Source organism: Ruditapes philippinarum, unplaced genomic scaffold (assembly GCF_026571515.1).
Source record: "Ruditapes philippinarum isolate M1 unplaced genomic scaffold, ASM2657151v2 ctg2472_1_1_1_1, whole genome shotgun sequence".
NCBI classification, from domain to species: Eukaryota; Metazoa; Mollusca; class Bivalvia; order Venerida; family Veneridae; genus Ruditapes; species Ruditapes philippinarum.
Window position 1 is genome coordinate 17,907 of NW_026861471.1, and position 26,705 is coordinate 44,611.

Sequence of the window (26,705 nt, forward strand, 5' to 3'; positions counted from 1 at the left end):
CTACACAGTAGCTGCAGCATGCAATAGGTTATCATGAGGCAACACATGTGATCACTGATCGCTCTTGTTTGATTACCCAAACAAATTGCATTAAAGTGAATATTGCATTGCCCTACCTTAGCAATTAAGCAATTTTTAAGCCAAATTATTGGTTTTAGCAGAATTAACTTTTGAAGAATTTTAATGATTCTGATTAAATTTAACATGTATGTTTGTTATATCAAAACACAAAATATGCTTGCAGCAAAGGAGATTATGTCAGATTTTATTTTTACCATGACATAAGTCATCACCAGGATGCCTGCGGGACAGTCCTGGATGTCTGGGACATTATGACATGTATGATGTATTGCTGAGAGGTCAAGGTCTTTGGATTGCTATTAGGCCCAATGAGTCAAGGTCTTTGTTACTAAAAATAGGAAAGTTGTTTCTAGTCAATAACTGGAGTTAAGAATGAGATGTTGTTATCAAATTTGGAATATAGCAAGCTAATGTGGAGACATTTATTGGGATAGCTTTTTGGGCTCCTAGGCTCAAGGTCACTGTTACTAAACATAGAAAATTGTTTCTGGTGTGTTGACATGCCATGCTTGTTGATGAATTTGGCTTATACTTATTGACCAAAACATCTTGTTAAATAATTACAGTATGACCTTGACCCTTTTTCTTGAAATTCACTTTATAAAGTATTTTGTTAATAAGAAAAAGCTGAGAGTGTGGCCCACGTTTGCTGAGACTATTGTTTAAAACCTGGTTTCATGGCATTGCCATGTTTCTTGTTTTAACATATTTATTCTGTTTCTTTAGATTATCTTTTGCATAAAAATATTTGAGTTCAGTTGGTAATAATCACATTAACATCTTACCTAAGACACATTAAGCTTATCTTGGTGTGAGAAGGCTATATAGTCATTTTTCTGTTTTCATTATAGAATTATAGATCAGCAGAAGAGATAGTGCAAGAAGATGAGGAACCTGGGAATAAATCTGCTATGGAAGAACTTCAGAGGAAATTAGAGGAAACATCAATGTTATGTCAGTCCTTGCTTGGAGAAAACCAGTCTGGTCCTCTTCTAGGTCGACAGACAGCAGCAGGTATGTTGAGGTCTTTAACATGTTTAGTTGTATTTTCCAAGAGAATTTTTAATGCGTTAATTTAAGAAGTTAGCTCATAATTTAAATCAAGATATTAAATCAAAAATAAATCTTTTCTACATCCAGGATTTGGTAGCCATGGGCAGTTAGACTTACAACAACAACTTCAGCAGCAGCAGTTAATGATGAGTCTAAACCAGTGCTACCAGCAGATATCAATGCAACAGATGGAGATGCAAAACATGCAGCGGCAAATGCAAGCTCTAGTCTACCAACTTGCTGAGGGAGATGTCAACGAATCTGGGTTTTCGTCAGATCTTAGAGTGCGTTCCTTATCATCATTGTATAGTCCAATGATGCCTAGGCAGTCTCCTAGTGTATTTCTACCACCAGTTGGAGATGCATTTCAGTTTAATCCAGTCTATCAACATATGTCACCAACCAGTAACCCACTGTTGCGTCGTGCTGCTGATCCAGAGTCTGGTAACAGATCAGATGTAGCTGAAAGTCAAGACAGACAGAGAAGATCATCAAAGCAGTCAGGAAGGGATTCTTATTCTCAAAGAAGTAAAAAGAAATCAGTGAGCCCTCAACAGTTGAATAATGTATCATCAAGAAGGGCAAAGAATACCTCAGTACAAACATACACAGAGGCTGAGGAAGAAGAGGAGGAGGAAACAATGGTGTTTTCTTCTGAAAGAGAAACATTTGAAGACTATCTTTCTAGGAAAAGGAGGTATGATTTATCCTTTATCTCACTTGAGCACCATTTTCATGTAAGCAATAATTCCTTGCTTTTATCATCCATTGTGAATAAATCAATTAAATTACATCAAATTTGAAATCACTTTGTTAAAATTTTGCATGATTCTGGTAAACCTACATATTTATTTCACAGAAATTTCACTTGCAATATTTTCCAAAACTTCAAATAGAAGAGTTTGTTAATTGGTATGTATGTATCATTGCCTAAAAATGACTGATCAGATTAATTTCCTTTGATTTGTTCATTGAAAATTGAGTGTTTCTATTGGTTGTAGAGCCTTTTTATATCAATCAATACTTTAGATTTTTGTTATAATGGCGCTCTGCATGAATCTCTGCTTTTTACTGGGATCAAAGTTACTTTTCCACTTAGAGACAGATATATTATCAGAAATTATAGAAGTTGCAGTCCTCACTCAGATAAACAATTTAAGAGCCATAATGGCTGTCTTGGTTTGTTTTTTTCTAACCTGCACATTTATATTTGTTCCTTCAACTGTTATGTACATATTTAACATTTTGTCAGCAATTATTTGAGATTCTTTGTAAGCTTCTACAGTACGCTCAGCTTGGACTTTCATGATAACAGCGCAAACAATTTTTAGCTTGACTATTCGATAAGAATAAGTAGAGCTATTGTAGTCACCCACTTATGTTACAGATTTTGTAACACCTTAAATATTTTCAAAGTCCATTGACATATGGCTTTGAAACTTTGCACACTTGTTTCCCATCATGACCCCAGGTGAAGACAGGAAGAGGTAACTCTATCAAGCATTTTGACAGAATTATGCCCCTTTTTCGACTTAGAAAATACATTAAAGTTTTGTAACACCTCAAATATTTTCAAAGTCCATTGACATATAGCTTTGAAACTTTGCACACTTGTACACCATCATGACCCCAACCTGTAGTGGGAGGTAACTCTATCAAGTATTTTGACAGAATTATGCCCCTTTTTCAACTTAGAATGTACCTTAAAGTTTATGTAACACCTCAATTATTTACAAAGTCTATTGACATATGGCTTTGAAACTTTGCACATTTGTTCACCATTATGCCCCCCAATCTGTAGACAAGAGAAGGAAACTCCATTAAGCTTTTTGACAGAATAATTGCCCCTTTGCCGACAGCACTTGTTTCTATTGCGGACAAACTGATGAAAGTCTGTGATGAAAAGAATTATTCTCCCTGAGATCTGCAGTGTGCAGTTCTTGCCACCATGGACAAAAAAGCAATGACTGCATTTATATTATAATTAAAATCTGTCATCCTTTTTTCAAAGAACAAGTAAAGTTAAAAAAATATCTAACTATTTACATGAGTTTACGTCTGTGGACATGCTTTTATTTCAACATGATGACTGAAAAATGTATATGCATTTCTTGCATTTCTTTAAATTATTTTAGGTGATATTTTCAAAATCAGTTCTTCCTATGTAAAATGAATGTCGGCAGCATATACGCTGAAAACAGGTGTCACCAGTTTTCAAGGTCACTGATTAAGGTGTCAACATCACAAAATTAAAAATATTTGGTTTATACCGTTGTATACAGTTTTTAAAAACTTGTATGTTTTAATATAATTATCCATTCACCCATGAACACAGAATGTCAACAAAAAACTATTGCATTCCCATCGTTTTTACTTTTTCTGAAAAAGAAAAAAAAAAGAACAGCTAGCCACTTTTAAAATTGTTGACTATACACACATAAATATATGCATTATCACATCAACTTAAATAATCAGAAATACAGGGAAAAATACAGGTTACAATAGCTTTTAGCTAGCAGTAAGGGCCCATACCCTAGCTCTAGCCACCTCTTGACATCCAAAAACACCATGAAATGAAAAACTAAGAAAGGTTTAACCTTTTCCCTTATATAAGCGTGTTTCGACGACTTTTTGCCCCCCCCCCCTTTTTTGAGGCCTCAAACAGTGAAAAAATGCCCTATTTAGACCCCAAACACTGTTTTTCCTTTGAGAAATGTTGTTAAAAAAAGTGACCATTTTTTCGGCGCTGTCCCCCATCCAAATATTACATCAGGGGGTTGCCAGAAGGGGGATGTGCCCCCTTCTGTTTGGGGGGTTTCATCGCCAAGAAAATTTTGGACATGTGACAGGCTAAAAATGGCCTCAGGTCGATCTTGGGGTAACTAGTAACCGACGCTGAAAAGCCTTTTACTCTATCTCAATTCATTGAGAAGTTGCAGCACTTTGAAATCAGTTTTGATGGAAAAAAACGATGCAAAATAGTGATTTTTGGCAATTTGGAGACGTCCCCCCGTTGCCATGGTAACAGGAAATGTACCATTGGGCATGCTGTTACAGAGGCTATGGTGTAGTCAACATTTGTGCCAAGTTTCATTAGTATTGAAGCATTTTTCATAGTTTCATAGCAGTTTGAACTTGTTACAGGAGGCTTTTCAATGAAAACGGCCATTTTTAGCAATATGCTCATGGGGTAAAAGGTTAAGGAATATAAATGTGCGTTTCTTCTATGCTGCTGCACATGTAGCTCTAAAAGTGCTTGAGCTAGGGTCAACAAACTTTACATGATTGTTGATCAGTATGTGAAGTTGTGCACCTGGGGTTTTGCATGTGGATTAATATAGTTTTGTGAAAGTTATTAGCCTTGACTTAGTAAAAATTTTCAATTTGTATCGTGCATAGCTCAAACAGTACATGTATCTGACTAGAATCATGAAACCTTACAGGAATGTCAGTCAGCATGTGTAGTACTGCACCAAGGGGTTTGCTTGTGGATTTATTCAGTATTCAGTTATTGCCCTTGACTTAAGTAAAAAATGTTCCAAAATGTTGTGCCAAATGAACCTTAGTGCTTGAGCTAGAACCAACAAACCTGACAGAAATGTTGATTAGCATGTGAAGTTGAGCACCTAGGGTTTTTGTGTGGATTAATTCAGTTTTGTTAGAGTTATTGCCCTTACCTTAGTAAAAAATTTGCTATTTATATACTTGCTTGTTACTCAAAAAGTATTTGACCTGGAGTCACTAAACTTCACAGGACTGTTTGTCAGCATGTTGAGTTGTGCATCTGGGGTTTTGCTTGTTTCTTTAATTCTCTTTTAAGCATACTTTAGGATATAATATCAGATATGATTTGAAATTCTTGATATAAAATTGAGATTTGAAATGCTTGATATGGCAGAGGGGGGAATGTCAACTTTGGAAAAATTGGATGATGCTTTTATGTCTCAACCACTCAGGGGTAGGGAAAGTCATATAGAATTTTACTTTGTCAGTCTGTCATATTGTCTTGTTGAATGTCAGAAGACTAACAAAAGAGTAGAATGTTGGGGCATCCATGTACATTTGTTGACAAGTTTCATAAAATATTCACCATAAACATGACTTCTATATACAGCAGTTGTCCACTGCTTTCTCTTGCGATTTCCTGCAGTGTCCTGCGCGGGAAAGACTTACGACTGTAGATTATGTGTCCACTGTGGACAATGGGTCAGGTGGACAATTTTTGAGGAAATTTTTGTCCACAGTGAGTCTCATCTGCAGGATCCAGTGGATTTTGCAAAAACAGCGCTGAGTGTACTGTACATTGTTATTACTTAAAAAGTTTGTAACATGTATTCTATTTAAACTTTTTTCAGAGAGTTTTTAGAAAGAAATAATTTACAGGATAGATCTCAAAGGCAGACTAAAGACACAGGTATGCAAAGTTAATGATTTTATTTCCACTGAAAGGGGGGAGGAATACGGGATACAATTAAGGTTTTTGTGTCGCCTTGAAAAAGGCGACATAGGGGTTACTTTTGTCGGCGGCGTCGTTGTCGGTGTCGGCATCCCCTTAAGCTTGTCCGGAGCATAAGTCAGTCATTATAAATTGGATTGACTTCAAACTTGGTATGCATGCTTCTTATAATGACCCGAAGTGCAATGCACAAGAACCGGTACTCTGCACTTCTTATTTTTTGAGTTATTGCCCTTTGTTAATTTTCATACTTCATTTGTGTCATTTCTCCTAAAGTATCAAATCTATGGACTTGAAACTTCATAGGATGATAGATCTCATTAAGAAGAAGTGCAGTGCACAAGAACTGGTACTCTGCATTTCTTATTTTTTGAGTTATTGCCCTTTGTTAATTTTCATACTTTATTTTCGTCCAGGCCATGTCTCCTAAAGTATAAAAGCTATGGACTTGAAACTTTATAGGATGATAGATCTCATTAAGAAGAAGTGCAGTGCACAAGAACTGGTACTCTGCAGTTCTTATTTTTTGAGTTATTGCCCTTTGTTAATTTTCATACTTTATTTTTGTCAGGGCCATTTCTCCTAAAGTATAAAAGCTATGGACTTGAAACTTTATAGGATGATAGATCTCATTAAGAAGAAGTGCAGTGCAAGAACTGGTACTCTGCAGTTCTTATTTTTTGAGTTATTGCCCTTTGTTAATTTTCATACTTTATTTTTGTCCGGGCCATTTCTCCTAAAGTATAAAAGCTATGGACATGAAACTTCATAGGATGATAGATCTCATTAAGAAGAAGTGCAGTGCCCTAGAACTGGAACTCTGCGTTTCTTATTTTTTGAGTTATTGCCCTTTGTTAATTTTCATACTTTATTTTTGTCCGTGGCCAGTTCTGCTAAAGTATAAAAGCTATGGATATGAAACTTCATAGGATGAGAGATCTCATTAAGAAGAAGTGCAGTGCCAAAGAACTGGTACTCTGCATTTTTTATTTTTTGAGTTATTGCCCTTTGTTAATTTTCATACTTTATTTTTGTCCAGGCCATTTCTCATAAATTATGAAAGCTTTAGACTTGAAACTTATTATCTTATTGATAAGAAGTGCAGTGCACAGAAACTGCTGCTCTGCATTTCTTATTTTTTGAGTTATTGCCCTTTGTTGATTTTCAAATTTCATTTTTGTCCTGGCCATTTCTCCTATACTATATTGTTCACAAGGCAACACATCCGACTCGCAGAGTTCTAGTTTGTAAAACAGCTTTATTCAAAAAGCAAAATTTCTTTTACATATTAACCACTTTGGGGAAATAAGGCCCGGTAGTCCTAGACTAATAGAATTACACTAAATTTCCTTCATCACAAATGTATGGACTTTAAAAAGCGTAAAGTAAATATTAATCAAGATGCTGCAGAAGTGTTTGTAAATTGTTATGCCACCGCAGCATCTGAGATGCGGTGGTATATAGCGATTCACCTGTGTGTGTGTGTGTGTTTGTTTGTATGTGTGTTATATAGATTATATAGTGAACTTAAAAAAATCTTCTTATAAAAAACCACTAGTCCAATTTTAACCAAACTTGGCAGGATTGATCCTTGGGTGAAGGGCTTTCAAAGTTGTTCAAAGAATTTCATTCCATGCAGAAATCTGGTTGCCATGGCAACCAAAATGAATTATAAGAACAAATTAAAAAAATCTTCTTGTAAAGACCCGAAAGGCCTAGAGCTTAGATATTTTGCATAAGGCATTGTCTGGTAGACCTCTACCAAGATTGTTCAAATTATAGCCCTGGGGTCAAAATTGGCCCTGCCCCGGGGGTCATTGATTTTCACTATATGTACATATAGTAAATACTTAATTACCTTCTTGTCTGGAGGTACAAGGCTTAGAGGTTTGATATTTGGTATATGATATCATCTATAGGTTCTCTACCAAAGTTGATAAAATTTTGCCTCTAGTGTCAAAATAAGCCCCGATGGGGTCATAGGTTTTCCTTATACGTATATAGTAAAACTTAGAAAAAATATCTTCTCGAAACTGACAAATGCTAGAGGTTAGATATTTTGCATGAAACATTGTGTAGTGAACCTCTAGCAAGATTGTTCAATTTATAGCCCTGGGGTCAAAATTGGCCCCGCCCTGGGGGGTCATTGATTTTCACTATGTACATATAGTAAAAAATCAAAAATTCTTATTGTCTGAAGGTACAAGGCTTAGAGCTTTGACATTTGTTATATGATATCATCTATAGGTACTCTACTAAAGTTGTTCAAATTTTGCCACAGTGTCAAAATTAGCCCCTCGGGTCATAGGTTTTCCTTATATGTATATAGTAAAAACTTAAAAAATTGTCTTCTCAAAATTGACAAATGCTAGAGGATAGATATTTTGCATGAAACATTGTGTAGCAAACCTCTAGCAAGATTGTACAAATTATAGTCCTGGGGTCAGTATTGGCCCCACCCTGGGGGTCATTGATTTTCACTATGTACATATAGTAAAAAAATAAAAAATCTTATTGTCTGAAGGTACAAGGCTTAGAGCTTTGGGTAATGAACCTCTACTTAGATTGTTCATATTATAGCACTGGGGTCAAAATTGCACAAATCATGTGCACATATTAAGATGTAAAGTGACTTTTGATATCAGCTGGCATAGATTTTGACAAAGTGTCTTACTGTGTTGTCTTTTGATGTACAGTCATGGAATTTTGGCCATGTGAAATATGACCTTCACCACCAAATTCAATAGACTCAACTGCATTGATAGATTCCTACTCTGATCTTTTATTTGAATAACAATAGTTTTAACCACTAATCTGATAATAAGAATTAGAAAGGTCAGTGATCTTTGCATTATGAATTGTATAGAAACAAAAAAATTCTGTTCCTACATTACTATTTATTATTGTATTAATGTGGTGGCATAGCATTTTTATGCCCCCGCCATATAATGGCCGGGGCATATAGTGTTACCCTGTTCCGTCATTCCGTCATTCTGTCATTCCGTCATCATCAGTTTCCGTTCATTATCTTAGTAACGGTTTCACATATTCAACTCAAATTTGACATATGGATATGTCATGAGAAAATACAGGTCAAGTACGAATTTGGTCATGGTTTAATGACTTTTGGCAGAGTTATGCCCCTTTCACTTTGAAAATAATATGAAATTTTCAGTTTCCGTTCATTATCTCCCCAACGGTACAACACATTCAACTCAAATTTGACATATGGATATGTCATAAGAAAATACAGGCCAAGTTCGAATTTGGTCATGGTTCGATGATTTTTGGCAGAGTTATGCCCCTTTTACTTTGAAAATAATATGAAATTTTCAGTTTCTGTTCATTATCTCCCCAACGGTACAACACATTCAACTCAAACTTGACATATGGATATGTCATGAGAAAATACGGGCCATGTTGGAATTTGGTCATGGTTCGATGATTTTTGGCAGAGTTATGCCCCTTTTACTTTGAAAATAATATGAAATTTTCAATTTCCGTTCATTATCTCCCTAACGGTACAACACATTCAACTCAAACTTGACATATGGATACGTCAAAGGAATGTGCAGGTCAAGTTCAAATTTGGTCATGGTTCAATGATTTTTGGCAGAGTTATGCCCCTTTCACTTTGAAAATAATATGAAATTTTCAGTTTCCGTTTATTATCTCCCCAACAGTATTACACATTCAACTCAAATTTGACATATGGATATGTTTTTGGAATGCCCAGGCCAAGTTCGAATTTGGTCATGGTTCAATGATTTTTGGCAGAGTTATGCCCCTTTTACTTTGAAAATAATATGAAATTTACAGTTTCTGTTCATTATCTACCCAACAGTGTTACATATTCAACTCAAATTTGACATATAGATATGTCAAAGGAATGCGAAGGTCAAGTTGGAATTTGGTCATGGTTCGATGATTTTTTGGCAGAGTTATGTCCCTTTCACTTAATAATATAGATACATCTTAGGAATAAGCAGTTTAAGTTTGAATTTGGTCGTGGTTCAATGATTTTGGACAAACTTAACTTTCCTGAATCTTGGAAAAATTTTGAACTTTCAGTTTCAGCACGCGTACTTTTGTGGAAATGTATGTAGCCATTATTTTGGCTACAAATATGCAATATGCTTTTTTCAAAAGGTTAAGACTGAATAATTTCAGTGCCTTGAACATTGTATGAAAATGGTTTGTGTTAACATTGAAAAGTTTTAAGGGCTTTGAACTTAAAATGAAAAAAATAATTTGTGCAAACAATTTTGGAACTAAATATTATAACATCTGAAATTTTGGCTGCATGCGGGGGCATCAGTGGCATGATGACACATTTCTAGTTCACAAATGCAATCTTGTTTTCTTACATGTGTTAAACATTTTATTCAGTGATGGATATCCATTAATTGATTATGCTTGGTTTTGTTGTTGTTGTTGGTTGGTCTTCAGTTAATAAATAAGTTTTGTTAATATAATCTTTTGACAGTCATCAAGAAAACAGGAAAATTCTAGAATGAATTTATATATTTAGGTACAAAAAGAGGCAGTAAATCAAAGTCATCAAGTAGTGACAAGGAGGTGTATAGGCCTGGGTTGAGTGCAGGGATAAGTGGAGCAGGGTATGCTGAAGATGGGCGGAGCATTACAAGTAGTATACAGTCTAGTGTTGCTGCAGTGTCTCAAGCTAATCAAGCAGAAATGAGAGAATCTACAAGGTAAAACACTCTTATGTCATGCTTTTATAGAAGTGATAATCACAAATGAATTGTGTTTTATTTTTAAAGCTTTTTGACACCTGATCTCCCCTCGGGCATTTTACATTTTCTTTTTTGGAAAGGGTGCATTACCAAGTTTGAGAAATTTGGTATATAGTAAAATTGCTTAATTGGGGAAAATAGTCATTTCACTGATTGTTTAATTTATGATCTTGGAGTCAAAATTTATGCTGCTCAGCATACCATCCAAGTTGATTAGGAAAAGCTTTCAGTAAGAGATGAGGTATTTAGGACAGTTTGACCAAGTGAACCTCTTTTGTTGTTCTTAAAGTTATTGCCAAGGAATAAAATAAACCCAAGCATTGGGTGTTATATGAATTTGGAGTTGCACAAAAAAAAATCAAATAATCACAAGGCCTTGAATATTTTAGATGAAGAATTACTAGTGGAGGTATTTCAAGCCCATTTCAAGTCTTTTGGTTTGTTAAAGACTTTTTCATAGAGTAAGAGGAAAGTTCATTGACTCATATCTTGGCTTGAAGATTTTTACAGTACTTACATGTGACTTTAAAAGGCCTTCTTGATCACCAAAGATAGAACTTTTGGACTTCTATACATGTATGTTAAAAAACACTTTTATAAAAGTTTTTTGTTTTTTTAGGGTAAACATTGATTGTTCATTTTTTTACTATGTTACTTTTATGAATATCAGAGATACAGAAGATCCTATGGAGATGTCATTGTTTGAGACTTTGCGGGAAAACATTTATTCTGAGGTAGCCACGTTAATATCTCAGAATGAGAATCGCCCTCACTACCTGATAGAGTTATTTCGAGAACTCCAATTATTGACCACAGACTATCTAAGACAGAGAGTGCTGTATGATATTAAAGATGTTGTCTCAAAATATCTAGTAGAGGAGAATTCTGTTTCTGCTGTAAGTCTTTCAACTGTTCTTGAGTTTGTGTAATGATTTTGTATTATGATAATGAAAGCATATCTTATATAAGTTCTACCCAATACCATGTATAGTCATAAAATGTACAAATAATTATAAACAACAGTTACAAGCATAAGTCAATGTGCCTTAGACTAGATTAGGAGTTATAACTGTAAAATTGGAAATTAGAAATGAGATCTCTCTATGAAAGCTTATTTAGTTTTGTTGTTTTCTTGCCAATACTATTTTACAAAGAAAGGTTACTTAGCTATAGCAGGATTTGCTTTTTGCCTTAGTTTGCATTTTATTTGGTAATAAAAAAAAGAAAACAAACAAAAAACTTAAAACACTGAAGTTAATTAAAAGACTTCAACTTAATCTATATAAGTCACATTTTAAGAACTCTAATTAAATTGCTTTTAACAACATATATTTGTATGTATTGTTAAAAGGATAAAATTTATTAACTGATGAGATTTTAATGAAATTTCTCATTACACATGATACTATAGCCACCACCACCATGGTTGAATACAGTCAGTGGTAATTTCACCAATGCAGAGCTAACACCAAGTGAGAGTAACGTAACTACGGATGACGAGGAAATCAAGGTGAATTATTGTTTCTTTTTATGTCATTGCACTTCATATTAATTTGACTATTGATTTGATGAAACTAATTTCACCAAAATTACACTAGTCATTCATTTTGACTTCCTAATTAAAATTTTAAAGTTACATTATGCCCATCCAAAGGTGTATAGTGTGTGAAGCAGGAAAAGTCTAAATAAGTTCACATTTAGACATAATTCCTTCCAGTTTTTATAATTTACTTTGCATAAACTATAAATAACTTGGGTGGCCCTAAAAGAAAATATGTAAATAACGATCTAAATTTACCAGAAACTTTCTATTTACAAAAAGAGTGGGGCATGCATGCATTGTCTGTCTGTCTTTCCTATTTTTATTCCAACAGAATACTAACATGTGTGGCTGTGTGACATAAAAGATTATCATTTCAGTACCTGTTACAGACAAAATTAAAAATGAAAGTAGCTGCTAACCTTGTTGCTAAGGAACGACAGAAGACATCACAGTTGATACGAACTGGTTCACTGAAGAATGACAAATATGATTATCAGGAACCGGCTGAGATTGATAGCTCAGTCTCAACACCTTCTAACTCTTTTTGGGACAACCCCTTCAACTCAGACTCTTTAGGAGAAACAGTTATACATTTGGATAAGGTAATCATTCATCCTTTGTTGTGGACATATTTGTCTTTTTTAATGAAATTTATAAGTATTGCAATTAATTGACCACTTCATTTTAGAAAGTTAATTTAAGCTTGTTTCTCTAGTTAGAGAAACAGTTGTCTAGTTGTTGAACTCTAGTTAATAGCTTGATTGAGATTTGTTAACTAAAATTATTATAAAGTCCCCAAAACATGTAATATGTCTTTGATATTTGTTTTACTAGTTCTGTTTAATGAATTTTAGACATTAGAAAAAATGAAAGAGTATGAAAAGAGACTAGCTGCAAAGAATGAGAAGGTGAAAACTGCAGGTGAGTCACAAACAGCAGACATGAATGAGGTGAGCAGCTCGGCCATGGACCAGGGAGATGAGAGCTCTGTTAACTCTGATTCTGTGCCAGTAAGTGCAACAACTATTATAGTATATTTTATGTTTAGGAAGTTTAAATACCAAAGGTAAAGGAAACTAAGTGAATGAAACAATTAAGGTGAATAGGTTCTGAACATAAGTGGTGAGAGAAATGACTATAACTAAGAAAAAAATCATTAATGTTTTCATTGCTCTCTCTCTTACATATTTCTTTGTTTTTATGCCCCCGCCATGTAATGGCCGGGGCATATAGTGTTACCCTGTTCCGTCCTTCCGTCATTCCGTCCTTCCGTCCTTCCGTCATTCCGTCCTTCCGTCATTCTGTCATTCCGTCATCATCAGTTTCCGTTCATTATCTTAGTAACGGTTGCACATATTCAACTCAAATTTGGCATATGGATATGTCATGAGAAAATACAGGTCAAGTTCGAATTTGGTCATGGTTCGATGATTTTTGGCAGAGTTATGCCCCTTTTACTTTGAAAATAATATGAAATTTTCAGTTTCCGTTCATTATCTCCCCAACGGTACAACACATTCAAATCAAATTTGACATATGGATATGTCATGAGAAAATACAGGTCATGTTCGAATTTGGTCATGGTTCGATGATTTTTGGCAGAGTTATGCCCCTTTTACTTTGAAAATAATATGAAATTTTCAGTTTCCGTTCATTATCTCCCCAACGGTACAACACATTCAACTCAAATTTCACATATGGATATGTCATGAGAAAATACAGGTCAAGTTTGAATTTGGTCATGGTTTGATGATTTTTGGCAGAGTTATGCTCCTTTTACTTTGAAAATAATATGAAATTTTCAGTTTCTGTTTATTATCTCCCCAACAGTACAACACATTCAACTCAAATTTCACATATGGATATGTCATGAGAAAATACAGGTCAAGTTTGAATTTGGTCATGGTTCGATGATTTTTGGCAGAGTTATGCCCCTTTTACTTTGAAAATAATATGAAATTTTCAGTTTCCGTTTATTATCTCCCCAACAGTACAACACATTCAACTCAAATTTCACATATGGATATGTTTTTGGAATGCCCAGGCCAAGTTCGAATTTGGTCATGGTTCAATGATTTTTGGCAGAGTAATGCCCCTTTCACTTTGAAAATAATATGAAATTTACAGTTTCTGTTCATTATCTACCCAACAGTGTTACATATTCAACTCAAATTTGACATATGGATATGTCAAAGGAATGGGCAGGTCAAGTTGGAATTTGGTCATGGTTCGATGATTTTTTGGCAGAGTTATGTCCCTTTCACTTTGAAAATAATATAGATACATCTTAGGAATAAGCAGTTTAAGTTTGAATTTGGTCATGGTTCAATGATTTTGGACAAACTTATCTTTCTTGAATATTGGAAAAAATTTGAACTTTCAGTTTCAGCACTCATACTTTTGTGGAAATGTATGTAGCCATTATTTTGGCTACAAATATGAAATATGCTATTTTCAAAAGGTTAAGACTGAATAATTTCAGTGCCTTGAACATTGTATGAAAATGGTTTGTGTAAACGTTGAAAAGTTTTAAGGGCTTTGAACTTAAAATGAAAACAATAATTTGTGCAAACAAATTTGGAACTAAATATTATAACATCTGAAATTTTGGCTGCATGCGGGGGCATCCGTGGCATGATGACACATTTCTAGTTTATGTGTAAAGTATTTTATTTTAATAATTTTTTCTAAAATTTTGTGTCACACGTATGTTTACTCAATTTATATGTCATCACATAAAGTTCAGTTTAAAAAGAAGATTTTATAAGATAATTTAAGATGTTTTGTATGGGAAAGGTATAAATAAGTAAATTTAATATTGTGCATAATGAGAAAAGAAAAAATCTGCCCTTTATGTATATTTTAGTACCCTAGAATAGATACCCAACAACTAGACCAGCAGATCAAGTCCATCATGACTGAAGTTATACCAGTGATTAAGGAGCATATGGACAACATGTGTTCTCCCCAGCTTCTAGCTTACATCAAGAGACTTGTTCTATCTCTCACCAGACAATATGACAGTGGTGAGGAGTTTGCCAGATTCTTCCATAGACAACTTGGCTCAATTCTACAAGATACACTCGCAAAATATGAAGGAAGAAAGTACGTAACTTAGTTAACATTGATATAATATAGTAAAACACTTGTAAATCTTTACTAAGTCTACCTATATGGGACCAGAACAGTCTTCTACAAAATAGTATGAATCACACACAAACACACTGAGAGACTTGTATGGAAGACATTCAACTAAAATGCCTAGAGTCCATATATTTGACATGTATAGCTTTGCCTAGTAGACTTTTACAAAAGAATTTCAAATTATGCCCATGGAGAGACTTGTATTTTACATAGATTTTTATAAAAACACAATTAAATCTTCTTTGAACTGACAATGATAAATGGTGTTTTGAACCAATGATGTGAACAATATTTATACTGGTGAATGGTGCAGACTCATCTTTTGTATAGATGTGTAAAATATGCAAAGTGTATAACATCTGTCATAAAGAGAATTCAATTTTAAAACTGGCATAGAGTGGTATAGAGGTTTTGTGAATAGTTTAGAAGCTTTATTATACCCCCAAAAACGAAGTTTGGGGGGGTATATAGGAGTCACCCGGTGGTCGGTCGGTCGGTCGGTCGGTCGGTCGGTCGGTTGGTCGGTCGGTCGGTCCAGACGTCCGTTGCATTTTCCTTGTCCGGAGCATAACTTGAAAACTTATGGTTGGAATTCAATATAACTACATACAATGGTCAAGCACATTGAGAGGAAGTGCAGTGCACAAGAACCATAACTCTATCTTGACTAATTACAGAGTTATTGCCCTTTGTTACTTTTCCTTGTCCGGGGCATAACTTGAAAACTACTGGTTGGAATTCAAAACAACTTCATACAATTGTCAAACACAATAAGCGGAAGTGCAGTGCACAAGAACCATAACTCTATCTAAAGTAATTACAGAGTTATTGCCCTTTGTTGCTTTTCCATTGCTTTTTTTTTTGTCCGTTGCATTTTCCTTGTCCGGAGCATAACTTGAAGACTAATGGTTGGAATTCAATATAACTACATACAATGGTCAAGCACATTGAGAGGAAGTGCAGTGCATATGAAACATAACTCTATCTTGACTAATTACAGAGTTATTGCCCTTTGTTACTTTTCCTTGTTTGTGGCATAACTTGAAAACTACTGGTTGGAATTCAAAACAACTTCATACAATTGTCAAACACAATAAGGGGAAGTGCAGTGCACAAGAACCATAACTCTATCTAAAGTATTTACAGAGTTTTTGCCCTTTGTTGCTTTTCCATTGCCTTCTTTTTTTTGTCCGGACCATAACTTGAAGACTAATGGTTGGAATTCAATATAACTACATACAATGGTCAAGCACATTGAGAGGAAGTGCAGTGCATAAGAACCATAACTCTATCTAAAGTAATTACAGAGTTATTGCCCTTTATTACTTTTCCATTGCTTTCTTTTGTCCAGACCATAACTTGAAGACTAATTGTTGGAATTCATTATATAACTTCATACAATGGTCCAGCACATTGAGAGGAAGTGCAGTGCACAAGAACCATAACTCCATCTTGACTTATTACAGAGTTACTGCCCTTTGTTTCTTTTCCTTGTCCAGAGCATGACTTTAAAACTACTGGTTGGAATTCAAAACAACTTCATACAATGGTCAAGCACAATAAGGGGAAGTGCAGTGCACAAGAACTATAACTCCATCTTGACTAATTACAGAGTTATTGCCCTTTGTTACTTTTCCTTGTCCAGAGCATAACTTGAAAACTACTGTTTAGAATTCAGTACATCTTCACACAGTTGTCAAGGACATTAAAAGGAAGTGCAGTAATACAGAGTTACTGCCCTTTGATATGTTTCCTTGTCCGGAGCATAACTTAAAACGTACTGGTTGGAATTCAAAACAACTTCATTCAATGGTCAAGCACAATAAGAGAAAGTGCAGTGCACAAGAACTATAACTCTATCTTCAGTATTTATAGAGTTATTGCCCTTTGTTCTTTTTCTTTGTCTTTCTGGACTTATTACAGAGTAATTAAATTAAACTTCATCAATGGCCAACCACATTGAAAGGAAATGCAACATACATGAACCACAATTATCTTTAATTGCCCACAACCATAACTCTATGTTTCAATTCTTTTACAAGGTATTCTGTTACTAGTAACATCCTCATTTCTGAAGCAGACTTGTGGGGGTATTAATCACATTTAGTGATAGTTCTAGTTGAAAATAAATTGATAACAACATTCCTTTTTACTGCTCATCAAAAATATCTGTAATTGTTGCATCTGATGCTGGACTAGCTGGACTAAGTGATGTTAGTGTAGGAATATCATCAGACCTGTTTGTAATCTCATAATGTGCAGTTACCATATGATAATATTCCAAAGGTACTTCAACATTTACATTAAGCAATTTGTTTTCATAGAAATACACCTTTACCCTGTCTATCAGTAACCTCAAAAAATCCAGTAAATAAAATGGTAAAACAATGTCTATATCTTCCTCTTCAAATATTCTGATTATAATATCCTTCAACACAGAAGAACAAAAAAATGATCTGTTTTCCAAAAGTAGAATCAATAGGGATTTTTAAATGATCTTGTTCAGCTAGTGAATAACTTTCATCAATTTAAAGAATTTTTTATCAATTAGTAAACTCAAAATATATATTTTTTCTCACACTTTCCATTTATTTTATAAGAATTTACACATTTCATGAAATCCATTGTTTTTGGCTAATTGCATCATTTTCCCGCTTTTTTGTATTCACACATTTTATAGAAACATGATAGTCTTAATAAAAATAGGTATAAATTCTGGGCAATCTTAATTAGACATTTCAGTGTAAAACGAGCCTGATAATATATTGAAAGGGCCATTTATTTAGCTTATCTAAATGTGACATTTAAGAAACTTTGATAGGTGTAGACACGGCCTAACACACTAGCCTTTGTGTCAGATAAATACCAAAGCTGAGTCATGTTTACAAATATTTGAAACATCGAATATAATTATCTTTTCTTAATTTATGACCTCATGTGCAAAGTAGTTTATATACCAGATTAACATATGGGCTGTTTTCATATATGCATATGTATTATTATACCCCCACAAACGAAGTTTAGGGGGGGGGGGGGTATATAGGAGTCAGCTTGTCGGTCCGTCGGTCGGTCCACATCATGGTTTCCGGACTATAACTAGAGTTTGGAATGAGGTATTGTAATCAAACTTGGTATATAGCAACCTTATGTGGCAACTCCGGTTGGTATTGCATTTGGACCCACTGGGGTCAAGGTCAAGGTCGCCGTTACTAAAAATAGAAAAATGGTTTCCGGACAATAACTAGAGTTAGGAATGAGATATTGTTATCAAACTTGGTGTATAGCAAGCTTATATGAAGACCTGGGTTGGTATTGCATTTGGACCCCCTGGGGTCAAGGTCACCGTTACTAAAAATAGAAAATGGTTTCCGGATAATAACTAGAGTTAGGAATGAGATATTGTTATCAAACTTGGTGTATAGCAAGCTTATATGAAGACCTGGGTTGGTATTGCATTTGGACCCCCTGGGGTCAAGGTCAAGGTCACCGTTATTAAAAATAGAAAAATGGTTTCCGAACAATAAGTACAGTTAGGAATGAGATATTGTTATCAAACTTGGTGTATAGCAAGCTTATAAAATTATGAAGACCTGGGTTGGTATTGCATTTGGACTCCTTGGGGTCAAGGTCACCGATACTAAAAATAGAAAAATGGTTTTCGTACAAAAACTTGAGTTAGGAATGAGATATTGTAATCAAACTTGGTGTATAGCAAGCTTATATGAAGACCTGGGTTGGTATTGCATTTGGACCCATTAGGGTCAAGGTCACCCTTACAGTGTTACTAAAAATAGAAAAATGGTTTCTGGACAATAACTAGAGTTAGGAATGAGATATTGTAAATAAACTTTGTGAAAAGCAAGCTTATTTGGAGACCCCAGTTGGGATTACAATTAATTGAAATATTTCTTTGTACACAGTTGATAGTTTGTGTTCAAATTTTTCTTCAGACTACTTATTTTTCAAAAAGTCAAAGTTGCTGGTGGGGGTATTAATCACCTTCAGTGATAGGTCTAGTTCATTTTATTTTTATGATTTTCAGAATGCGAGAATGTGGTGAAGATTTATTGGTTGACATGTCTGAAGTTCTGTTTAATGAACTAGCATTCTTTAGGTTGATGCAAGATCTAGATGATCCTCTTATAGCTGAGAAAATGAAGAAAGCTGATGCTATATCTGACTCGGAAGGGGTAAAAATTGAATATATTTATAGTGCCAATAGTATGTGTAATATGTGTGTATGTTTGTAAATTGTTGATTTTTACTCACATCCACAGTCCATCTGAGTAGAAAAAGGTTATGATGAAATAAGCATCAATCTGATAATTATGTGCAAACATCGAATCAGTTAAATATGACAAGATTTGCAATCTCGTTTTACAGACAAAATATTGAGAGTTTTGCAGGGTAGAACTTGTAGTATTATTTACAGTAGTATTGTTTGTCAGCTGTTTTTATACAGACTGAAATAGTATATTCAATGTGTAGTTAAAAAGTTAATTTTCTATTAATTGCATTAGTTTTAAACTTAAATTTTGTTCTTCAGTTCTGTTATTATATAAAGTACTGATTATAATATAGGATACAGGTAGAGATATAGACAAGGAAGATGATGATGAGAACAGTGATTCTGATGATGAATCTGATACAACAGAAACTACAGCTAATGCTAGTGATAACCAGGATGATACTAGACCAACACAAACTGAAGAAGAAGATCTCGGGAAGGTTGGCTAATTTGTGGCACAACTTAAATTTTAGATAGCTGCTTTCAAGGCTCCCCAAGCTATGAGTTGAAAAGTTTTAAGATAATTTCTATGATTACTAGACTTTGTATACAATTTTGTTGGATGATCCTCTCAAGTTTGTTTACATATACTTGCCTTTACCCCATACAAGAGTTACTGAAGCTTTAAGTTGATCATATATAACTAAATACACCGAATGGGTCATTTATTAATAAAAGTTAGTGTTCAGTATTATTTGGTGGTTTCCATTAAGTTTAAACACGGTCCCAATATCTGCAATTTGAAAAATAAGAAAAAGTATTGAGAAATTATTCTTGATAAAAGCAATAAGATATAAGAATTTTTTTTTTTTTTTTTTTTTTTTTTTTTTTTTTAAGTAAAATGAAATATTTTGAAAAAGTATAATTATGCACCCCTTCGAAGAATTATATATATATATTGGGTATATTGTTTTGCTAATATTGGTCTGTCTGTCGGTGGACCACATGGTTTCTGCTGATAATCTTGAAAACTATTTATCACAAGTCTTCATATTTGATTGGTCATAACTAGTAGATGACCGTTATTGCTTTTGGGGTCACTAGGTCTAAGGTCAAGGTCACAGGGGTTTTAAATGTCAAAATGGTTTCCCATCATTATCTTGGAAAGTATTTATTACAGAGTCAACATATTTCACATATTGATTGATCATAACTAGTAGATGACCCCTATTGATTTTGGTTTCATTAGGTCAAGGTCACAGGGGCCTTGAATGGTAATATGATTTCCACTTATTATCTTGGTTACTATTTATCACAAAGTCTTCATATTTCACATATTGATTGGTCATGACTAGTAGATGACCCCTATTGATTTTGGTGTCATTAGGTCAAAGGTCAAGGTCACAGGGGCCTTGAATGGTAATATGATTTCTTGGTTACTATTTATCACAAAGTCTTCATATTTCACATATTGATTGGTCATAACTAGTAGATGACCCCTATTGATTTTGGGGTCACAGGTCACAGGGGCCTGAAATGTTGGAATAGTTTCCACTCATTATATTGGTCATGGCTTCATATTTCACATATTGATTGGTCATAATTAGTAGGTGATCCCTATTTATTCTTGGGTCACTAGGTCAAAGTTCAAGGTCACGTGGCACGTGGGCCTTGAATGGTAATATGATTTCCGCTTATTATCTTCATTACTATTTATAACAAAGTCTTCATATTTCACATATTGATTGGTCATAACTATTAGATGACCCCTATTGATTTTGGGTCACTAGTTCAAAGGTCTAGGTCAATGGGGCCTTAAATGTCTAATTGTCTTGTTTAATATTTAACACAAAGTCTTCATTATTTTTCTTTTTTCCATAATTGAACACTTCCATGTACCCATTTATGGCAAGTTTCTATAACAAAATTACCAATAATGTGAGTATCAGCGGAAAGGGGGCATTTGTGTCGTTCAACATTTCTTGTTTATTTTAGGATTTAGTTAAATTCCTAATGAGATAACTGAAAAAAATCATTAAAAGTAAAAATGTTTCTGTTTTAATGTGAATTATTTTCATTAATTGTAGGCAAGAGATGATGAGCTGGCTAATGAAGTAGAGGTACAGGATGCTGATGATAAAGATGAAGATCCAGAATCTCCTTTTAAAGGTGTACAGATTGAGCTGGCACCTAGTGAAACCAAACCATACACTAGGTATGTTGAACAATTCTGTGAACATCAAATTCTTTTTCAAAGTTGATTAAAGCAGACCAATGTTGATACTAAACACCTTTTGAAGTTGAGAAATCAATTCTTGTGATTAGTTTAATGGAAAAATCTAGTTAACATAAACTGTAAGATATGCATTCTTTACTTATTATCTGGTAGTCTGTTTTAACAGTGTTGATGTTAACAGCGTCATGATCCTTTCTTTACTAATATATACCATCATGAAGTAAAATTTGAAATGAAGACCTTTGCAGTGAAAACTTAACCAAATGACTAATACAGGTGTATGATTATGACTTATATATTTGTGTAAGATGATCAGGGTTGTAAAATTGATCATTTCATTTCAAATAGTTTTTGGGCTAGCTCAAATCTCTAAAGAAATTAACAAAAAAAAACAGTAGGCAGGAAAATTGCAACAACAACAAAATTTTGTTTCATTTCCGTAGTAAAAGTTTAATATATCATTGAACTTTTTAACAATAATATCGGATGATAACAGACAGTCTTATTCAAGATAAAAGAGGTCATCAGGCAACAAAAACACTAAATATATATTTTTTCAAATTCTATCACAGTATGCTTAATGTCTATAGACAGATTAATGTGAAAAATTAAAAAAATGATGCAATTAAAATTTTTCTAAGGATTGTCAGCATGCCTTCTTTGATGATGTTTGGCAGGCAAAGATATAAGGACTATCAGATCTTCTGAACTGTGTCATAAGCATCCGATTAAAAATGTAAAATAATGATTTTTTGCATGTATTTTAGTGTGTCTGCATGTTGGATTTTTTTATTCGGAATAACACATTAACGTAAACAAGTAATTTTAAAACAACTAGATTAAATGCTCGGTAATAATGATGCTCGTGGGGGCATTTTCAGTAGTACAGTCAACACAGTATAAAAGACCAACTTTGGGAAACAAGTGAAAAGGTCACATAACAGGGAGTCTCTTAAAACAGTTTTGCCCAACCAGCCAACATTGGCTTATAAATATACATGTATATGGACATGTATTGCTAAGTATTTACTTATTCCAATGAAATATACATGGTATATAGGCCCCTTTTTAAGATAAGAGTGATAATTAGTTTAATTGCATTTTAAAAAGATGAAACATTTAAAATAAAATACAATGTAGTTTGCATCATTCATATGATGTTGATAACACATTAAAAACATGAAAATGTTACTGTTTCAGATCATAAAAACTGAACAGTTACTGGGAGTTAAGAAAATAAAATGTTCTACTAAAATATGAAATGTTCCACAAGATGCACTTTGTGAGATTAATGCTGGTGACTTAACATCTATTTACAATATTCTCTTTTCATAGAAATTAATAATCTGAGGTTTTTTTAGCTTGCCATTTTGCCATTTTTTACACCAAAATCCTCAGCAACTTTACACACTGGCTTAACCTGATCTAGGAGTTCTAAGGCCTTTACACACTGCTCCAGTGTCAATTGGTTCGGTTTTTTTTTTTTTTTTTGCTTTTTTCAACGGCTACAATTAAACTTTGTTTTCTCCAACTCGGATCGCTAGAATACCTCCCTTCGCTCGGACTCAGTCCTGGCAAATTCCTATATAATATATATTGTTCTACCTGAGATCGCTCGAATGCCTCTCTTGTCCCTTCGGCAGAAATAAAGCGAAAAATCATACCTTTTTGGTCAAACACAAAAAGGCAACAAAAGTTGTGGGCCGACATGTTCTAAATAAGTGACAGTCGGCGACATATGTTTTTAACACCTTGTGATCATGATAAAGGCAATTAAGGTTAATTGATACAAAAAAAGAGGTATTGTAACCGATTTGTTTGTTATAATAATATTGTTTATTTGCCGTTTATAGTAATGATAAAAGAAAAATAACTTGTGAAATTTTCACGCAAAGCACATTATTGGGGTCTATACAAATATTTGCATATATATTCCTATCCTAGGAAAGGAGTTTTGAATTTCTCAAAGTCTTTTTATTAAATTAAATTCCAATCTCCTCAAAAAATTCTTACTGACAACCCTGGATGATTGTTTCTTTGTTTCCGGTGTAAAAAGTATATAAAAAATATATATTAACTTCCTTCTTGTAAAAGTGTATAGAATTAATTATATCAAATGTATAGAAAAGAAAAAGTTTTTCAAGAAGTGGGGTTACTTGTATAAAAATAATTTTGAAGAACTATATATATCTTGCATGGAGCAAGAATAACATTTTATCTGGGAAAATAAGGTTAGGTATAAAACTGTTTTGTCTGAGAAACTTAATGTTTAACTGGAATGGTTACTTAATTACAGAATTGGTAGTGATGAAGATGATGAAAGTGCTGATGATGAATCTCAGAGTAATGAAGATGATCCAAGTGAGACAGCAGTGTCCATAAACGCTCGTAGAATCACAGACTCTATCTACACTGATGATAATGAAGATGATGCTACACAACAAGATGGGTCCATAGAAACAGGGGCAACAAATGAGAATATGGTACCTGTTTCATCACTGGGACAAGATCAGGGCAAAGATGCTGACCAGGGAGCTAGCAGTGGGAAAGTTGAGACTCAGTTAACTGAATATATGAATGGTGACCTAAGCCCTGTGGAAGCTAGTGAACACATGAATGGAGATGTAAGTTGAAATTTAGATTAGACATATAATAGGAACGACCCTGGTGGGCCGGCAGGTGTCATCCAAGTTTGTCTGGAGCATATTTCCAAATTTGCTTGCCACACTTTTTATTGCCCATTTCTCCAACTAAAGCTTTTGTGACAGGTGTATTTTGTGACAATGTCAGCCTTGTTCTGGAATAACTCAACGTGAAGTTAAAGTTAAATTTATATGTATATTGAAATCCACAAAATTTAAGGTTATTTATTCTGTTTTTAGCAAGAAAAGTAGATGATTGATATATGTTACTTTTTTACTTAAAAGATTGTGTCTTAAATACTAGGACTCTCAATAATTTTCATTTATTATAGATCCTAAATGGAGACATAGAAGTTATTACAATGGATGATTTGCCAGCTTCACTCACAGTCATCTCATCTGTGAGTATTAGCATTACATATAACATAATTTAATATAATAGGGAGAGCTATCCTACTCACCTGGGAATCAGCGTCTGTGTCACACTTTTGGTATTGCTGTGAAACTTTGTATACTTGTTAGTGACCATCATCATCACTTCCAGGCAAGAGGACATAACTCTTGTCGTGGATTTTGATGAAATTATGTCCCCTTTTAGCTCATCTGTCAAAGTGAGATGGTGAGCTTTTGTGATCGCTTTTTGTCCAGTGTCTGTCCATAAACTTTTACTTGGTCCAGTATTAAACTTTTACTTTAAACAACATCTCCCTCATAGACCGCTAAGCCAACTTAATCCAAACTTCAAAGGAATGTTTCTTTGGTGGTCACCTTAAAGAAATGTTCAAAGAATTTAATTCCATGCAGAACTCTGGTTGCCATGGCAACCAAAAGAAAACGCATAAAATATCTTTAAAAAAAAACAAAAAACAAAGATCTAGAGCTTAGATATTAAGCATTTGGTTGTCTACCAAGTTTGTTCTAATAAAAGCCCTCGGGTTAAAATTGGAAGTGTATATAGTAAAAAAAAAAAACTTTAAAAAAAAACAAAAAAAGTTTAGATATTTAGCATGAAACATATTCTAGTGGGTATCTACCAAGTTTGTTCAAATAAAAGCCCTGGGGTCAAAATTGGCCCCCGGCCCAGGGGGTCATTGATTTTCTTTATATGTATATAATGAAAACAAAATAAAGATAGTATACACTTGTTTATCTAATTTCTAAACATGTTTCATTAAATCAAACATATTATCATTATTTTACAACCATTTTGTAGTGTGATGTATATTGCCAAATTATTCCCCTTTTCTTTTACTTCTTTTATAGGATTTTAAAAATAAATAAGATTAACAAGAGTTTACTAGTTATACCCCCACAAACGAAGTTTAGGGGGGGTATATAGGAGTCAGCTTGTCGGTCGGTCGGTTGGTCGGTCCATCGGTCGGTCCACATCATGGTTTCCGGACGATAACTAGAGTTTGGAATGAGGTATTGTAATCAAACTTGGTATATAGCAACCTTATGTGGAAACTCCGGTTGGTATTGCATTTGGACCCCCTGGGGTCAAGGTCAAGGTCACTGTTATTAAAAATAGAAAAATGGTTTCCGGACAATAACTAGAGTTAGGAATGAGATATTGTTATCAAACTTTGCGTATAGCAACCTTATGTGGAAACTCCGGTTGGTATTGCATTTGGACCCCCTGGGGTCAAGGTCAAGGTCACTGTTATTAAAAATAGAAAAATGGTTTCCGGACAATAACTAGAGTTAGGAATGAGATATTGTTATCAAACTTTGCGTATAGCAAGCTTATATGAAGACCTGGGTTGGTATTGCATTTAGGCCCCCTGGGGTCAAGGTCAAGGTCATGGTTACTAAAAATAGAAAAATGGTTTCCGGACAATAACTTGAGTTAGGAATGAGATATTGTAATCAAACTTGGTGTATAGCAAGCTTATATAAGATCCTGGGTTGTTATTGTATTTGGACCCCCTGGGGTCAAGGTCAAGGTCACCGTTACTAAAAATAGAAAAATGGTTTCCGGACAATAACTAGAGTTAGGAATGAGATATTGTTATCAAACTTGGTGTATAGCAAGCTTATATGAAGACCTGGGTTGGTATTGCATTTGGACCCCCTGGGGTCAAGGTCAAGGTCACCGTTACTAAAAATAGAAAAATGGTTTCCGGACAATAACTTGAGTTAGGAATGAGATATTGTAATCAAACTTGGTGTATAGCAAGCTTATATGAAGACCTGGGTTTGTATTGTTTTTGGACCCCCTGGGGTCAAGGTCACCGTTAATAAAAATAGAAAAATGGTTTCCGGACAATAACTAGAGTTTGGAATGAGATATTGTTATCAAACTTGGTGTATAGCAAGCTTATATGAAGACCTGGGTTGGTATTGCATTTGGACCCCCTGGGGTCAAGGTCAAGGTCACCATTCCTAAAAATAGAAAAATGGTTTCCGGACAATAACTAGAGTTAGGAATGAGATATTGTAATCAAACTTTGTGAAAAGCAAGCTTATTTGGAGACCCCAGTTGGGATTACAATTAATTGAAATATTTCTTTGTACACAGTTGATAGTTTGTGTTGAAATTTTTCTTCAGACTACTTATTTTTC

General features: G+C 34.2%; 1 protein-coding gene across 2 annotated transcripts in view; it reads left to right on the forward strand.

Annotated features, from left to right (window-relative positions):
* Window positions 1–26,705, forward strand: part of LOC132715725 (pericentriolar material 1 protein-like) — a gene marked incomplete at its 5' end in the record, with an annotated part of 45,433 nt that overhangs the window by 12,463 nt on the left and 6,265 nt on the right. The window contains 14 exon segments of one of the 2 annotated variants that reach the window (XM_060698787.1): window positions 933–1,095; window positions 1,222–1,831; window positions 5,490–5,548; window positions 10,122–10,305; window positions 11,018–11,243; window positions 11,759–11,857; window positions 12,268–12,492; window positions 12,745–12,900; window positions 14,757–14,995; window positions 19,077–19,224; window positions 19,616–19,762; window positions 21,350–21,477; window positions 23,795–24,122; window positions 24,473–24,541. In XM_060698787.1, coding sequence (XP_060554770.1) covers window positions 933–1,095; window positions 1,222–1,831; window positions 5,490–5,548; window positions 10,122–10,305; window positions 11,018–11,243; window positions 11,759–11,857; window positions 12,268–12,492; window positions 12,745–12,900; window positions 14,757–14,995; window positions 19,077–19,224; window positions 19,616–19,762; window positions 21,350–21,477; window positions 23,795–24,122; window positions 24,473–24,541 — 2,781 coding nt within the window. 2 annotated transcript variants of the gene reach the window in all.